General features: G+C 35.7%; 3 protein-coding genes across 6 annotated transcripts in view; 1 reads left to right on the top strand and 2 right to left on the bottom strand.

The window, feature by feature from the left end:
- Positions 1-2521: 2521 nt before the first annotated feature.
- LOC144978071 (uncharacterized) lies at positions 2522-7391 on the bottom strand. The gene is made up of 2 exons (XM_078923615.1): positions 5241-7391; positions 2522-3936 (listed from the first exon to the last, which is right to left on the bottom strand). Exons 1-2 carry the CDS (start codon positions 6903-6905, stop codon positions 3745-3747), a joined length of 1857 nt encoding a protein of 618 aa, XP_078779741.1. The 5' UTR covers positions 6906-7391; the 3' UTR covers positions 2522-3744.
- Positions 7392-11712: 4321 nt separating this feature from the next.
- Positions 11713-18775, top strand: part of LOC144978082 (sperm-specific sodium:proton exchanger-like) — a 64808-nt gene continuing 57745 nt past the window's right edge. For 2 of the 4 annotated variants that reach the window (XM_078923633.1, XM_078923636.1), the window contains exons 1-2: positions 11713-11883; positions 12760-12940. In XM_078923633.1, coding sequence (XP_078779759.1) covers positions 12841-12940 — 100 coding nt within the window. In that variant the 5' untranslated portion in view covers positions 11713-11883; positions 12760-12840. Of the gene's footprint in view, positions 11884-12694; positions 12941-18775 lie in introns of all 4 variants that reach the window. The other 2 variants (XM_078923632.1, XM_078923634.1) reach the window with 2 other exon arrangements.
- LOC144978072 (uncharacterized) lies at positions 13631-17571 on the bottom strand. The gene is made up of 2 exons (XM_078923616.1): positions 16918-17571; positions 13631-15732 (listed from the first exon to the last, which is right to left on the bottom strand). Exon 2 carries the CDS (start codon positions 15724-15726, stop codon positions 13840-13842), a length of 1887 nt encoding a protein of 628 aa, XP_078779742.1. The 5' UTR covers positions 15727-15732; positions 16918-17571; the 3' UTR covers positions 13631-13839.

Consider the following 18775-nt stretch of genomic DNA (forward strand, 5'->3'; position numbering starts at 1 on the left):
TGCCACATTGAAAACTTAAAATTTAGTAATTTTCAAGTCATTTTTTAAAGTAATTTGACACGGAAATCAGTAATTTCTGAAATCGTGTTCGAACAACCACAATTTGAGAATGATGATCCCTTACATCGCCATGCTTATGCGCTATTGAAATGCTTTATTATTATTACTTTTATCATAATCATCATTATACAGCAGTAGTAGTAGTAGTAGCACTTCTTATCATTATTATTACTATTATTAGCATTGTTTTGAAGGGTCTTACAGCGCTTGCAACACATTTAGGTTTTATCAGCGCCAGTAAAAAGGAAGAAAATGGTATAGTAAAAAGTTATAGAATTACAACTAAGGCACCCAAGAAAAAGTAAGACATAGGGGAACAGGGAACAAATAGGGATCAGATGTAGATTCCAAGAGCATACCATCAATGTACTTAGTCTGATATCACCTATAAGTCTCACCCAGACACAAGCACAAGATCCAACAAAGAGGAATACACTCAAATGCTTACATTTCGTTATACATTAAAAATAAAAAAAATTAATAATACATAACAGAGAGATGATTTACAAGGAAGAAAATATCATCTCCCAAAACAATAACTATGCATTCGACTGTTTCCCTCCCAGCCAAGGACTCAGGCCAGGGTCGGGACAAAACCAAGCAATCTCATACCAAGACAAAGACAGAAAAGCAGGTTGGAAAACAGATATAAGGGGATAGAAGACACGGTATGTACCTCCCTGCCCACTGTAGAGGTAGGGAACCCCACCCAGTATTATTAGCATTATGTTATTGAGAATTAAAAATTCGTAATTTTCAATAACATTTCGTAACTGGCCACAAAATTTGTCTAAAATTCATAAGATTCGGCAGGTATGCATAATGCTTTTGATTATATAATTACTATTACAATTGATAAAAGTATTACTAAAACCTTAGCTAGATTTAAATACAAAGAGGAATTAATTGTGCTGTTATTTACGTCCAATAAGTGACAAGCTGTTTACGGCTCAGCATCTGGTACAGTCTCAATTAGAAGTGCCACACTCAGGTAGAGTAATAATAAATTAATAAAAGAAAACTCATGTTAACCAAGTATATAATAATAATATAGCATTAATTAAAAGAAAATGTTAATTGAGAGACAAACATTAATGGAATATGCATTACACTTATTATAGTGTATGTATTACTATGACGACAAATGAAGAAATAACATAAAATCAACATACATAACATAAATTTAAGAGTGAATATTTTTGTCAGCTAGCTAGTCATTATAAAACCATTTTAGATCTATTCGATATAAAATTAAATTTAAACATCAGACCTCCAATTTTATCTAATTATTATTTCAACAAGAGAAATTCTATCCACAATACCTCAATTCAATTTCAATATGAATAATAGTCTGTATGAAATGCTATGAAAAAGTGATATAAACTTGAAAGAAAATACTCCCCCCGCCCCCCCCCCCTACATCTAACATCATTGGTCAGTGCTGATGGTGACAAAAAAGTGAGAGAAAAAAAAAGGAGGAAAGTTTAGAACGACAGCCGTTAAGGCCCAACTTTACTGAATCAGTGATGATACTCACAAAAAGTCAAAAAGGAGGAAAAGTCTCGGAAAAACGGAAAACTCACCTAGAACATTCTTGCACCACAGGAAAGTAGGCAGGATGACTTCTTTTGAGTATAATTTTAAAACGCCCGGAGTCCAGTAAAAGGAGGAAATTTTTTATATATATATATTTTTTTTTAAAAAGGAGGTATTTTTTAAAGATTTATTATATAAAAAAAAAGTAAAAGGAGGAAATGAAGGAAATATCCGCGGATCGAGGATCTGAGGAGGAAAACCGAGGAAAGGAAAGAAAACCGCGGATCCGAGGAAAAGTATCATCACTGCTGAATTAACCCCAACATTTCCACAATGAATTGATGGATTAAAGCAGGAGGAAATTCCTCCCCAGTCTCCGAAATTTGGATTTCTGCAGATCCGAGGAATACCATCAGCACTGTTTGATTATGATTGGTGGACATAGAATATTGTCATTCAATTTCAAAATACCCTACCCGACTAGATTTTTACACTGCGTAATAAGGTAAGTCATCAGATATACATGTGGCTTGAATTAAACCATTTTTTTTCAGTCATTTAAACACCTGGAAAAGAAAACACACACACACACAAACACTCATGCACAGTACAAAGATAGAAGCTTGCAAAACTAGAGTTTACAAATGCCTTGCATTGAAAAAGATGAAAACAAAGGGAATTCATTAACAGTAAAACAAATTGACCCAACCGAGGTCTAAGATTATAAACACTCTTATGTGAGGAAATAAATAAGTGAATGGCACTTCGAAAAATGTATCTTCAATAGCCATTGCCCTACAGGTTCACTGGTAAAAAAACCCGGCTTTTCACCTACTACTATTAAACTATTTGGTTGGCCAAGGCTAATGCATTTTGTTTTAGTGTCCAAAAGTGACTTTGATACCACACAATATGTTGCTTTTGCTGCAAACTGCAAAAAAAAAAAAAAAAAAACAACAATGAAATTTAATTTCAATTATCAGCTAATTGGTAAGTATCAAAATCAAAGTCATTTGACTTAGCCGTTTACCTTGACAAAACAGTACCGTCAACTGGGGTCACTTTGCCTCTATAGACTTGGACAAACTAGAATACACCTAGATTTGCAATAGTTATTTCTATTGATGAAAAATCAAGTCCTCTAATAAGGGAAATAACTGCAACAAGCCTGAGAATACTCCAAATGCTCAAAATCGGTTGAAGCAAAGTCACCCCGGTTGACGGTATTGCTCACACTCGCATGGATAATCAGACAGCCCCACGATGATTAGTCCAAGCTGGCAATCCACCCTTATTTATTCAACAATTTCGCTTAACATAATAAAATAAACAGTGGACTCATGTTAACAGGACCATATTCCATAAAAAGAAAAGGAAAAAAAAAATTGATATAAACTAAACTAAAAAAAAACTTTTTAAAAAACATACCAAAACCCCATCAAAATAGGCATGTGGTGGAACGAGAAAACCAAGCATAACCACAAGACTCATGAAAAAAAAACAACACATTTTTCAAACATTAGAGGGTAAACTGATTTAACATTGCCTTAATGTTCCTTGGAGTTTGATCTCTCAATCTATGTACTGCTTAAATCCTAAAATGACCGATAAACAATTATTATTTGATCTTATGATAGGGTGAAGTACTTATCAAATTGGCTGAATTTCCACTTTAAATATTCGAATTTAGTTTCATCAAGAGTCAACTAATAAATTAAACAATTGACTTTGTCTCTTGCCACATAATCTTAAAAGCATCAGCAAAGGTTGTGACAATAATAACAATAGAAAAAATAAATCAAAAATTGATATTTCATGATATAATATGGTATTTTTCCTGTACAATCCCACAATTCATGCAAATTTACCCTGTGTCCACCAACTAAAATCTACATCTCCCCATCTAGACCCAACTTCTATTGCAAATATTAGCAACATGATGATAATAATAATAAGTTAATAAATTTTTTAAAGAAATAAATTAAAAAATAAAATGTGTTGATTTCATAATCATACACCGAGTTAAAACTTGACTGCCACAAACAAGGATATACCTTACACTGCAAACATAAATTTTGAAAAATTACTAACACTGCTTCTTGAAATACACAACCTTTTCACCTAGAAGTCGAAGGTAAGTTTCATGATTCATTTACTCATACTCTCGAATACTTTTGCTCTGTGGTTTACACTCAAAAAGGGAGCCAAAATATTTTCAACATCTTCAATTCTCTTCTTGAATCGACATCTCTCCAATGCAAGGCGTTGCCAATCACCTCCTCGATCTTCGTTCCCAACAATGTGTAGAGTTTCCAGATGGTCATCCACAGCAAAATGAACCTGATGAGAACAAACCAAAAAAAAAAAATATATATATATAAATTAATCATTCACTCTCATTCTATCTCAATATGAATAAAAAAGAATAGAATACCATTAATATGCACAAGTGAGTCAAGCATACTTGCTATGAGGTTCTACCAAAAAAGGCAAATGACATTAAAACATTGTCGATTCAATATCGCTGTCTGCAGCACCATTTTACACCCTCCCACTATCGGAACAGTTCTGATATAATACCAAAAAAAAAAACAAAATCAAGCTTAAGGGGTGACCAATGTGAGCTTGCTCCATCTAATTCCATTTATTTCTAAATGACTACATTTTGAACATTTTTTCACATTCTTACTATTTCGTAATTGAGATCGCCAAAAAAATAAAACAAAAAGACAAGAAAAAACAACAAATATCATCATGGTTGAAGTTGAGAGTATCAGACGCTCACCTCTACTCCTGCTAAAACTAAAACCCAATTCCAATTAAGGGTCAGGTTATATCAAGCTGTCCTGGCATCAATTTTGAGACTTGTCAGTTAAATTTGTATCGTAAATTAAAACCATAAGTTATAAGGCTTGCTCAGAAACTGTACTCATTCAATATTATGTAAGACTAAGATACGTGTTAGTGGTAACTGGATGGTTGACTATGAGAAAATAAGTCTTGCTCAAATGGCGACATAATCATATTCACACCAAACGCATCTTATTTTTCAGAGGAAGAGGGAGATGACTGCGAACCAACAGCTAAAAAGGTTAAGAGGTAATCAAACCATTAGACTTGGGTAACTAAATGTTGAGAATAGTTGGGACAGTGCAGAGAAATAGCAACTCACATATCAATAGACAGAGCAATGAATTACAAAGTTCTTTATCCCCGCCCCAATCTTATGACATGATAAGATGTCTCATGATAATGCGACAGAGAAAACATTTCATATTATAACCCATGATATTTGATGCATGACCACAATCACAGGTCTTCCCTGAGTGGCACCTTTATATATATGGAAGTTCTTCCGCCGATTAAAAAAAATTTGTGATTTAACATCAAGACCAACTCCCATGTTTTTTAATAATGTTTTCAAGTTAAATCTCAAGAGAAAATGATAAAAGGGTTGCCCGTTGCCAAATTAATATGCTTGCCTTGCACCCACAGACTTTATTTCTGGACTAATTTTGATCACTGAGACGACTCATAAGATTTAACTAAATTTCTGATAGTATATATTAATAAAAATAATTTTGTGACTTCTTCACTAGTAAAAAAGTAAAAATAAACCAAAAGAAAGAGACATGCAAAGTTACCTTTTGACGATTTGACATTTCAAGTGAAGATTCTCTTTTTTCAGAGCTTGATGCATAAAATTTATCCCATTTCAAATTTATATCCCTGAGTCTTTTATCAACAACTTTCTTTTCAGTTTCTGAAGAATCTGAGGATGACCCACGATTTAAAATATTATCCAGACATAATCCTGAACTGAATTCAAACTCAAAGAAATGATTATTTTCAGATGGTGAAGAACTAAGATCCCAATCCACACTGCTATCATTTTCTTCATCTTCAGAAAATGTTAAACTGAGGCTAAAATGTAAACCAGAAACTGATGAAGATTTTTGTTCATCATCTGACTCATCAGATGTTTCGAATGACTTGTTACTTTTCTTACATTTCCTATTCTTTGCAGTCAATTTAGAATTTGACAAAGGAGTAATGTCTTCGACAGGCACAGCATTACTATCCTCAAAAACTAAATCATCATCTGAAAGTTGCTCTTCCTCCACAGAATGTTCATTGTCAGAGGTAAATAGCCTGGATGCCAAACAACTTTGATTTGATAAGAATGAGACTGTCGATTCTGAAGTCAAAGATGGATCCTCGCTTTCTTTTGACTTTGAAAACACATGACATATAGGACTAACAATCTTTACATTTAAGACACCTGATGTCGCAGAAGTATCTTGCAAACGTTTTCCTGCTTTTGAATTGAATTCCGAATTGTTTTTAAGAGGACTACTACACGATGATGGCCTAAATGTAGCACTTGCACTATAATCTTGCTTGCATTCTTTTTTCTTTCTATTTCGAGGACGTTTCCTTTTCTTTTTGCGAATGATTACAATCGAAGAACTATCTCCACCATTGAAAGACTGTGCGGAATTTTGGGAAGAATCAGGGTTACACTGTACATTACTACAAGTTTTATATAATTTTTCATTTTGATTTTTTTCATTTGACTGTTGAGAGACATTGTCTTCAACACTGGCAAATAACACACTTAAGCTTGAATCGTTATTATCCAGCATACCTGTCTTACTTTTATCTTTACAAGTAGACAAAACAGTCATACTCTTCTTACACTTATCCATTGTACTGCTGTCCTGAGATTTAACACCAAAAATATTTACAATTCCAAGGAGTCGAGGGCTTGATGAATAAGGACTGAGCCCTGTTGTTGCTGGACAAGATAAAGTATTCCTTATTGCACTTAGAGATGAGGATGGAGGTGGAAATGACTGATGAATTGTAAATCCACTGGGATCAGACAAAGATTTCCTGAAAGACGGATGATTTGGAATGTTTTTAGTTGAAGATTCAAAAGATTTGCTAGCTGTACTTTTACCAACAGATTCTGGCGTTGCTGCCATGGTGTTATTGTAACTGTAAGACGAATCAACGGAGTTTGAAAGGCGTAACTGTTTGTTAATTTTGACAAGTTTATTACTCGTGGCTTTATCACAGAAATTTTTACCCGTTGATATTTCTCCTTCACTGTCAAGTCGTAGAAGTGGGGGCCACTTACGTTGCCGGGTATGTGAATGTTGAGGATGGAAATATGAATCCTTCATGTCGTCAATTTCTCCACCGGACTTGGTTAATTTCTGATGACTACTTTCAGGCTTAGATTTGTGACTGGATCTATGATGGGTACGAGACCACGGTAAGACATTAATGAGTGACGATTTCATTTTTCAAGGAGCAAAACTATTCTAACACTACGGCACAGGCTGCGTCAGTTTAGTTTCTTGACCATGTGACGGGTTGCATCCTTTGACTTTGAACAACAGAAATCTGGCTTGCTCTGGTAAAATAATGCCAAGAGAATTCTACCGAACACATAAAACTGGAAATAATGGATAGATATGTCTTTAAATGAAAAATGCTTTCCTTAAGTTTAAGGAAATCTACACACAAGTCAATGTCACGAAAGCGCGGACAGGCTGTTACAGCTGATAAAGGCGTTGTTGATGTTGCGTCTCTATTTGAATAAAATAGCCGGGAGGGATTTAACACAAGACACTGTATAGTTGGATGAAGATTAATCCAAAAATATTCTATTGCTGAATCCATTAGACAAAAATTTACTTCCATTTTATGAGAACAGTGATATTTTCATTTTTGTGTTTCCTTATTTCGTCTTTATTTAGAATGTGAATGAAAAGTGGATGAATAATTGAGCCGGGTAACTGTCTTTAAGAAGACAGGATATCAATCCGCAACTAGTTCCCTCGCAATATATATATTTTGCAATTATATTGACATTGTAATGTAAATCTTTAGAAAATAAACAAATTCCTTTCAAAATCAATTGTTTTCGTATTAAGAATTTTGAATTCCAATGATTGATAAAATATTTTAAAATAGGGCGCAATAATACATGTTCTATATTTAGCGAATATCGTTCAACTTTTCCCCCTTCCCCTCGATACCACGAAATTGCATCAGCCATCTGGATCAGGGTTGCCAGTTTGGCATTTTAAATGCCAGATTCCAAAAATCTGGCATTTTTGAAAACCGTTTGGCATTAGAAAAAATCATTTGGCATTTGGCATTTTCATTTGGCATTTTCTTTTCTTGTATATTATACTTCAAATGACACCTTTTCTTAATTATTTCTAAACGCGTAAAAACAAATCTCTTCACATCGCAAAACTTTGCTATTAAAACTGTGTTGGATATTGTTTCTAATTTTTTTCTCTATAACTTCTTTGGACTCTGCACTTGAACCAGATTCAACAAAAAACATCATAAGAAACACGAAACAGTAAGTTTTCTTAATTGTCAATAATTATTTAACTGTTTACGTATTTACCTTTCATGTTAATGTATTTCTTTTTCATTCTTAAAATCCAACCGTGGTGTAGTGGTTTAGCACTTCACTTAGTAGTCAGTAGGTAAAAAATTACCCCAACAGGAAATTTAGTATAATTAAAAAAAAAAAAAAGAAAAAGAAAAGAAAACACGCAAGCCACCAGGATATGATAGTAAATTGTCTATCAAAAGTGAGTAGTTTTCTTAGTGGGGGTGGGAGTCAACAGACTTTGGCATTTTTTGGAGTGTTTTGGCATTTTTTGAGTCTTCCCCTGGCATTTTGTTGAAAAATAATCTGGCAACCCTCATCTGGATAATCCGCAGTTACAAAACATGAAATCAATTCAGCAAGAGCCCAGAAAAAATTTCGAAAATTTTTATTGGGAAAGAATCTCTTCAAATGATGTTTATTGAACATGAAATAAAAAGATGATTTAGAAACCGCTTCAATGATCTTACGAAGATAAAATCATTTGGAAAATTAAAATATTATGACAACATATGTAAATGTTGCTACGAAAACAGATAATGTGGACGTTTCGGGTTTCCCCTATATCAACAAAACAGTATGAATGAAACACTCCAGACGAATTAGATACTAATATGTGATAACTTCGTTGTTAAGGTGAATAAACAAAAACATTGATGGGACAGAAAACATATGCTCCTTTGTAAGGGTGCCCGAAATACGAAATAAAATAGAACAGTAGATATCTACCTATTTATAAAGGTGTGCAATTAATTATGTCAAAAAAAAAAAAAAAAAAAAAAAAAAAAAAAAAAAAAATAAGGAGGGGAAAGGGAGGCGGGGAAAAACTATGTATTTCATTATAGAAAGTTAAGAAAGTAAGATAAAATAAAGCGTAGACTGTAGTTAGAAAGTAAATACAATGGAATTGGAAATACAGTTATACAAAATGTAAGAGATGCGGGCATAGACTCTTTTAGTACACCATGGATGCGGGTATAAGTATTATTATTATCGCAAGTGGCAGTAGCAGCAACAGTAGTAGTAGTAGTAGTAGTAGTAGTAGTAGTAGTAGTAGTAGTAGTAGTAGTAGTAGTAGTAGTAGTAGTAGTAGTAGTAGTAGTAGTAGTAGTGGTAGTCGCAATGAAATTATACTGGCATGCAATTTGAGGAAGAGACGATGGATAGCTGACGGAGTTGGAGGGGCAAGAGATAAGAATACATAGCCTAGTATAATATTTAGATGAGGTCCAGTCTCCCAGTCCCGAGTTTTAAAAAATAAAGACATATAATGTGGACATTTTGGGTTTCCCCTTTATCAACAAAGCACGGTGAATAAAACACTAAGGACGAATGAGAGGTGTGTGAATGGCGTAGTTAAGGTGAATAAACAAAAGCAATGATGGGACAGGAAATATAGACCTAATGTTCCTTGGTAGGGAAGCACGAATTAAAATATGACAATAAACATTAATAAAAGGGGTGATAGGATAGTAGTTTAACTATTAGTCTATTGTTATTAAAGGTAGTAGCAGTGGTAGCAACAGCAGTGGTAGTAGTAGTAGTAGTAGTAGTAGTAGTAGTAGTAGTAGTAGTAGTAGTAGTAGTAGAAGAAGTAGTAGTAGTAGTAGTAGTAGTAGTAGTAGTAGTAGTAGTAGTAGTAGTAGTAGTAGTAGTAGTAGTAGTAGTAGTAGTAGTCCTGTATAATATGAAATTTAGACGATGGTTGACCGCGGGAGTCAGAGGGGCAAGAGATAAAGGTTGTATGAGGTCCAGACTCGAGTTCATGCAGTGAGGTGACATGATGTTAAGTTTAAGTATCAGTTCTGCCTCTCTGTATGATGTTTAGTTGTGTGGTAGAACTGAAGAACGGCGATTTGATGTCATGCAATCTTCGATGACTGGACGCATCCATTTCCTGTCCCATCATTGTTTTTGTTTATTCGCCTTAACTACGCCATTCACATATCTCTCATTCGTGTTTTATTCATCGAGTTTTGTTGATAAAGGGAAACCCGAAACGTCATGCCAATACTTATGGTTATTTTTTCTTTCGAGTTTCAAGCAGCAACATTTTCATTAGTCTCGAGTTCATGCCGTAGGGTGACATTTTAGTGGTGTCGCAGAGCTGAAGGACGGCCATTTCGATGTCATGCAATCCTCGATGACTAGAACCATTATTGTTGTTGTTTTTATTATTTTTATAATAATAATTACTACTACTACTACTACTACTACTACTACTACTACTACTACTACTACTACTACTACTACTACTACTACTACTACTACTACTACTACTACTTTTCATTTCTGCCATTCTCTCTCTTTATATCTCCCGCTGCTCTCTCCCACCTCCACCTCATCTCTCGCAATGTCTCTCACTCTTTTTCTCCCTTTATCCTATTTATTGTCAAATAAAAACGGGTAATGGCATATGCACGGATCTGCTTTGATTCGCCCGCTCCCGATGAGGCCACATAACAAGATCGCTTCGATTCGCCCAGCCTGCCTCTCTTCATATATTTAAATTCGTGCTTCCTTACCAAGGAACATTATGTCTATATTTCCTGTCCCATCATTGTTTTTGTTTATTCACCTTAACTACGCCATTCACACACCTCTCATTCGTCCTTAGTGTTTTATTCATCGTGCTTTGTTGATAAAGGGGAAACCCAAAATGTCCACATTATATGTCTTTATTTTTTAAAACTCGGGACTGGGAGACTGGACCTCATCTAAATATTATACTATGTATTCTTATCTCTTGCTCCTCCAACTCCGTCAGCTATCCATCGTCTCTTCCTCAAATTGCATGCCAGTATAATTTCATTGAGACTACTACTACTACTACTACTACTACTACTACTACTACTACTACTACTACTACTACTACTACTACTACTACTACTACTCCTACTACTACTACTACTACTACTACTACTACTACTACTACTACTACTACTACTACTACTTTTCATTTCTGCCATTCTCTCTCTTTTTATATCTCCCGCTGCTCTCTCCCACCTTCAACTCATCTCTCGCAATGTCTCTCACTCTTTTCTCCCTTTATCCTTTTCATTGTCAAATAAAAACGTGTAATGGCATATGCACGGATCTGCTTTGATTCGCTCGCTCCCGATGAGGCCACATAACAAGATCGCTTCGCTTCGCCCAGCCTTCCCCTCTTCGTGTTGCTTTGGCCTTTATTTAGCTTAGGATAACCTTGAACGCGCTTGTTAAAGGGTTGCCAGTTTGGCATTTTAAATGCCAGATTCCAAAAATCTGGCATTTTTGAAAACCGTTATGGCATTAAGAAAAAAAATCATTGGCATTTGGCATTTTCATTTGGCATTTTCTTTTCTGTAATATTAACTTCAAATGACACCTTTTCTCGACCGTGGTGTAGTGTTTAGCACTCCACTTAGTAGTCAGTAGGTAAAAATTACCCAACGGGAAATTTAGTATAATTTAAAAAAAAAAGAAAAAAAAAGAAAAGAAAACACGCAAGCCACCAGGATATGATAGTAAATTGTCTATCAAAAGTGAGTAGTTTTCTTAGAGGGGGTGGGAGTCAACAGACTTTGGCATTTTTTTGAGTGTTTTGGCATTTTTTGAGTCTTCTCCTGGCATTTTGTTGAAAAATAATCTGGCAACCCTCGCTTGTTAAAGTAGCGGCACGCCTGCACACTGCACACAGGAAGCGGAATCGCAACATAGGCTAATAACATCCTCGTTCCAAGTAGTTCGCAGTTTAGTTATCTTGAAGCTTGAATTTGTTTCCATGGAAAGCTGTCTAATAAACCATTCCTAAGTAAAGGATGATTAAATTAAAGTATAAATTGCTCATTTAAAGTGAGGATAATTTATCCAAATAGGCATCCAAGGTAAAATTACCCCAATTGTATAATAAAGCGGCTTAATTTTAAAAAGCATCTAATCCATATATATTTTATATCACTGCTTTTTTATTGCGATGCCGAGCTTGGTTCTCACTTAAGATTTTATGATTTGCATTGTCTGTTTCATCTAGTTGTCAATTGTTTTGCGTAAGGGAAGTAATGATGAAATAGTGAGTTGTGAACCATACGTTACTCGCTTTGCTTTTTGACCATTTCTGCTAACCCTGTTTGTTATTGTTTTGTTTTGTTTTTTGTTTTTTTAAATAAAAAAATTGAATGTTTTTTCTCTTTTTAGGTATTTATTGATTTTCTTTTATTAAAATTTTTTTAGCATACTGGTCAGCAAATTGAGAATGAGAATGCTTATACGTGGAGACCTTTTCATTGAGGTTGTTTATAGATAGAATGAAGTTGAAGTCACTCAGGTCTTTGTTATTGTTTTTTGCCATCCGCGTTTATGAGTAAGTTTCACTACTATATTGCATTAACCAGACTATAAACGTTTAAGGATGCACATAGTTTTGTGTTTGTTGGTGTGTTATACTTCCGGATGGCAATGTTGTGAGCTTCTTAGCCAAGCACACACTATCTATAAAGGGATACATTTAGAGAGTAAAAATTCTCTTTCTCCCTTCGAGTGTGATTATAGCTGGATCTTGAGTGTAGCTGGAGTACTTATATTCGGAGACTACTGTATTGTTTAACAGCGAGATTCAAATCAATATTCGCGATAGCTTCCAATTCTAACATAAATGAACAAATGCATTCTCTTGCCACTTTTTACTTCTCATTTCAGTTCTCCAGATTTTTAGTTTTTGTTGTTTTATGGCTTGACTTTTTTTTTGTCTACTGCAAAGGAAGTTTGAATTCAGAAGCAAAAAAAAAATACTTTCTTAAAACTATCAGCGAGATCACCACCTCTTTAAGAAAGATAAACAGAAAATGGGAAATGAAACAAGGATACAGCGTGGTCGTATGTTGACGAATCAAGTGGCGTTACAAGTCGAGATGCTATATGGTGTTACAATCATTATAATTGGTGGTAAGTGTTTGTGAACAATATTAACCCTCCGATGTACTCAATTAAGTTAATACTTTTATAGCCTTAGGATCTATGGAAATGGAGATTTTCCCAGTTTCAATTAATGGACATTATTTTTGCTTGCTGTCCTCTAGATGGGATCATTGTTTTTGTTTATTCGCCTTAAGGGGGTACTGTCACAATAAGGACAATTTTATTAAGTTTTATCAAAAATGATCTTTTCAATGCTTTTTCTGCAGTATTATGTGTGTCCAAGCATATTTCTAAAGACTTTTTGGAATAATTTCCACTATCGGTGTGTATGAGGTGGCATTTTAGGGGTACCCCGCCCCGAAAACTTCAGATTTTGGGAACAACTTTTCTCAAAAAGTGTCTATTCAATTTCACTGAAACTTGCTATGTAGGTGTCTTTAATACTGCTCTACATTATGTCAGAGGGATTTTTCTATTCTTATCCTAGTAAAGATTTTATAGCATCCGGAAGTCTTCAATCCGTAAAACTGTGAAAATTTTTCCTTTTTCGCAGTTTTTACCCTCTTTGGACCCCCATATCTAAAAATATAATGCTTATATTGCCAAAAGCCTCTGACATAATGTAGCCACACTATAAACACACAAGTGTGTGAAAGGAAAAAGAAATTGAATAGACAGTTTTTGAGAAATCTTGTTCCCTCTATCCCACCTCCTAAGAAAATGACATTTTGAGAAAATGGGAAAAAACGAACCTTCTCGTAGATTATACAAAATATAGTGTCATGAACCCCCTAAACTGTGTTGTTTTAAACCCAAGAATCATTCTCCTGTGGAAAAAAGATACAATTAGTTATGAATTTATAAAAATGGTACTTATCCGTTTGAGGTAATCCATCCAATGTCACGTGTCGTCTGGGACTCCGCAATCAGAAGCCGCCTGCAGCATACTGCTCACCGCCTTCCAGTTGATGTAAACGTTCTTCCTCCCTTGTCTGTGCTAACCTCCTCATCTCCCTTTTCCTTTTAAAGACAAATTCACCTGCTCTGTCTGCATTCTTTATCCTAACATTGTCCCTTTTAGTCCCATGCTCCACAAAATGTCGTCCCACACTAAGTCCTATTGCCGAAATGAAATCCTGCGATGCCTTTGCTCCCTTGTTGAATTCTCCTACTCCAATCCCACATGAAATTTCCAAACGCTGTCTCCCTACAAACACATGTTTTGGACACCTAGACCAAATCAAAGCATGGATGCTTTCATTTACATTCTGAGTCATTCCAAATAAACATCTCCCCAACAAATCATCATCAGTCAATCTAACATAAACGTCATGGATGTGTTCTGCTACAGTCGGTAGAATAAATGTGGTCATATGTCTGTCGTGGTCAGGTGCTGGCAGACCATTAGCCTTGGCTTTCATGTAGAAGCACCAAGAATCAATTCCTTCTGGGCAGTACTCATGGCGTGGCTGTTTATTGGTTGAGGTGCAGTGATAAAAAGAAGCCCAAATTGCGCGTCGCATGTCGTCCACAGTACTGTTTGATCTAATGGCCCGCGTGTAATATTTCTGAAGTCTGGCGATCTTTGCCTTTGTCAATTTTCCTTTTCCATTCCCTCCTAACGTTACCTTTACCTTCTTCTTGTTGTCCACAGTCTTCCGCAATGCTGTTCCTAGTCTCTTCGCTACATGATTTACACACTCCCTCTTCTCAATTGTCATCCCCTCATACGGTCCCGAATTGTTTAGCTGCTTGATGGTGTTGCTGTCCCCGTCACTAATCATTGTTCTATATCTAAGTCCATTCCGCTCTACAGATCTACTCCACATATTCACAGCCGCTACCTGTTCCATACTACCTGATGATCCTTCATGGTTCCTATCACACTCCTCCTTATGGCCACTCAAGAATTCTGCATACCTATCACTATCCCCCTTCAGCTTGTCTCCTACTGTCACACACTTATGGCAATACTTAGAAAGAACCTCATGGTCCACTACAAGTCCTGTTCTGTTCTCTATCACACATCCTATCCCTAACATTGATTTATGTCCCCTCGTGTGCCAACTACCATCATACGAAACATCAACATCAACAATTGGTTGCCCTGCCTGCTCAGGATACGCTCGACGAACAACATCAACAGCTTCAGAACGGAGACGAGACGAATAGCTGGCGAACTGGCGGTGGATGGCCTTCTGGTGGCGAAGAAAGGTCTTATGATGTAGTACAGGCATATCCATCATGCCGCAAAATGAGGCTAAGCCAGCCTGTCCACTTCCATTAGCCAAGGATGAAGCGACTCCACGACGATTAACTTCAAAATATTTATCTTTTTTACGAGATGTATAAAAGGACGATATAACTTTTGAACATGATTTACAAGACAAATGTAGAAGAATGGCAAGACCAACAGAAGAATCACGTGAAACCTCCAACGTAGACTGGAAACAAAAAGGGCAGAGAAGACAATCAACAAGATCCTGGAATACAATCAGCTGCACGATGGTCGAACATTCCAATGAAGACGAAGATGAAGGCTCAGACGTAGAGGCAAAGAAATCCAACTTACGAGCTGATGATGAAGAAGCAGAAGCTGAAGCTGTTGGTTGCGGCGAAGAAAAAGATGATGGAAATAAAGGTGAAGTCGCTGCGTGGGGCGAAGATGTCACAGAAGATGTGGATGCTGGCTCTGGTTCATTAAAAAATTTCTGCTTCTTCGCATCCCTTGCCTTCTTCAAAACATCTTTCCGTGACTTCCTTTTCATGCTGCTAATGGAAGCATTGAAGGTGGAAACCTTGGCTCTAGGCATGACAATCTGTGAAAATAAATAAATATAAATATACCATAATAAATAATTTTAAAAAAAAAAAAAATATATATATATATATATATATATATATATATATATATATATATATAATATATATATATATATATATAAAATAAATAAATCGGGGGTTAGCTTAGCTCAGCGTTACGGTCTTTGCTTCGTACCGGAAAGGTACCGAGTTCGATCACCAGCCTCTGTGCTGTGTGGACTTGAGCAAGCCATCTCGCCCTAGCTCAATTTGCAGCGCAGCACTGCGGTTGACGCCTTGGTTATTCCAATCTACCCTTGGAATAGACCCTGGAGAATAATTTCCACTATGGGATGAATAAAGGGGTTTTAAAAAAACAATTTTATTATAACATTTTTATTGCACCCCCTACTGCTAAGCAGTGTTGGAATCAGCCCAAAGTTTTGCCTTAAAAGCACAAAAGATACCCACACATAAGAATTCTGGCTACCAATCATAGTTAAGCACAGATCTGGTATTGCTTTGGATCAAAGTAAAAAAAACATTAAAGAAATTAAAAGAGCAGGCAGAAAGGCCGCTTTCTGGGCAAAATGAATTCCTACCACAATAAGGTAACTAAAAGTCACAGTGGGCTGACCACCTGCTTGGCTAATGCCTTGGTCTAGAGTAATTTCACTTTAAAGTGGCCCTACACTGAAAGGTGAAAAGGCAGAAACTATAGATCAGAAAGAAAGAAACGCCTTTAGGTCAAGAGACGAGAACCATACCTCAGAGCATTGAGAGCACCCCCCCCCCCACACACACACACACACAGACTCTTGTAGAATGATGGTTATAAAAAAAAATAAGCACAATCTAGATAATCTCTAAGTTCTAACTCACTGACGTCAATGGTAATCCAAGTCTAAGTTAGCTTTCGACGTCTATCTGTCTGTCTAAGATCTACTATAGATCGGCGTTTAGTTATCTCCTTATTTAAGCTCAATGATCTTCACTAGTCTAATGTAAATCAAAGAAAACAGTATGGTTCTTAATAATCGTATTAAAAATAAAATAAAAACAAAAATTAGCCTTTAGAATTATTTACGAGCAGCATTCTCTTTTACTATCGTCAATGTTTACATTTTAGAATGGAATGCACACTTTGAGACTGTAACCGGTCAATCTGATTTCACTAGTAATAAATAAATAGACATACTTACTGGCTAAAGCGGTATCCAGGCGTCGAAATGATTATCTACCAATTTTTGGTTCTTTGGAAAATGATGATAAAACTTTGCAAATAAGTAAATGGAGTGAAGTTTGTCATGAAACGACCAAAAATCAGTTCGAATCGAAGCGTAAGTAAACGTAGTCGAATGCTCCGGAAATGTACCCGTTGTTATGTCACGTGACTGAAAACCGGGTTACGATTGGTCTTGGAATGTGAGCTAAAATTTTCCATGACGGTAATTACTAAAAATAACTCCTAGACGTCTCTTCAGCCAATCAAAGAAAGGAAAATAGGCTTGGAATTTCTCGATTTCCCCGCCGACCTGTGACACATACGCGAAAGAATGTGAAAGAACGGAAATGCCCTTTCCCTGACATTTCTGCTAATACCAAATAAGCCGGGGTTCAGTGCGGGTTACTAAGGACTATCGAACGTTGATTCTGACGAAAATGACGGAAAAACTTTGCGTTTAGACGATAGTTGCGTCACAAAAAAATTATTTAAAGCACTTTTTTGTAAAAATTTAGCCTTTTGAATGTTTTCAGTGTGTTAAAGAAAGGTTGAATTACCTGAAAGTGCCCTAATCTCATTTTCGATAATTTTAGTGGAATTCATAGTAAAACCGTCCTCTCGACCAGCGCGTACCCCCTTAACCACACCTTAACATTCACACATTTGTCTCATTCGTCCTTAGTGTTTTATTCATCGTGTTTTGTTGATAAAGGGGAAACCCGAAACGTCCACAGTATCTTTCTTCATCTAATAAATTGAAGCTTACAATTCAATACTTATCTTTCTTTTTTCCTTCGAGCTTCAAGCAGCAAAATTTTCTTTTGTGAAATTTCAAGAAATTTAACTTGAATAGGTAGTGTTTATTCTTGAATATCAATCGAGGCGAGGGATAAGGTGAGAACAGATTCATAATTTTTGGGGAGGGGGGGGGGGGGCGGCTCAAACGAGCGTCCATTAAGATTAGCTTACATAAATTGATAACATTAGATTTGTATGCCCAATGACATCAATATCAAGTTACAGGGTTTCTAATGGTATGATTGTGTCCATGAGATTGTGTAAACCGACCTGTCACAAATGATTGACACCTGTTGATCAATACACACACAATATCGGATTATACTCCAAACAATTGCCGACTACGTTAAACTAGAGTAGGCGGACAGACAGTGTCGGTTAATGAAATGTTCAGATTATAGTCATAAATCTCTATATTGTAATGACTTGTTCCCAAAATAAGTTCGGATCCAGAATCAAGAATTTCCAGATTACCATGTTTTTTCAGTGTACAAATGAAGAAGAAAAAATCTTGGCGACTTGTCTGTTTAATGGAGATATCCGAATTGTGGAGTTCTGAATAAGATCATTGCTTTTTCAAAGTGACAACTCTTTCCGTCCGTAGCAATGTGATAAATATCAGCATGTGTGAAATGAAGATTATACAATTTGAGCATAATTTTGTTTCTAGTGTTTTGTTTTCCTTGCTTTTTTTTTTTTCCAAAGATTTCATAAAAACAATGACAAAAATAGAAAAGGTGTTTGGACATTGGAATAAGTGTGTTTATTTGGGCATTTGTGTTTATTAGGACATTTACACAATTTATAATAATTTTTTTCTTATTCTTTTGGATATAATATGCACATCAATAGTAATCTTCAGTTGGTTTAGTTGAAGAAAAAGAAGATAGAAAGTAAACTCCTGGAATTTTAATGAACAATTCCCCGTTGATGTCACACTTTACCATGATATATTTATGAATGGACTCAAGGAGAGAAAAAAATTCTAATGATAAGTGGCCTGAAATTTCAAAACAGTTAAATGCTAAGAGTGCATG

The sequence above is a fragment of the Berghia stephanieae genome, chromosome 8, assembly GCF_034508935.2.
Source record: "Berghia stephanieae isolate SIO BIC M18660-M18661 chromosome 8, UCSD_Bste_1.3, whole genome shotgun sequence".
Taxonomy (NCBI): Eukaryota; Metazoa; Mollusca; class Gastropoda; order Nudibranchia; family Aeolidiidae; genus Berghia; species Berghia stephanieae.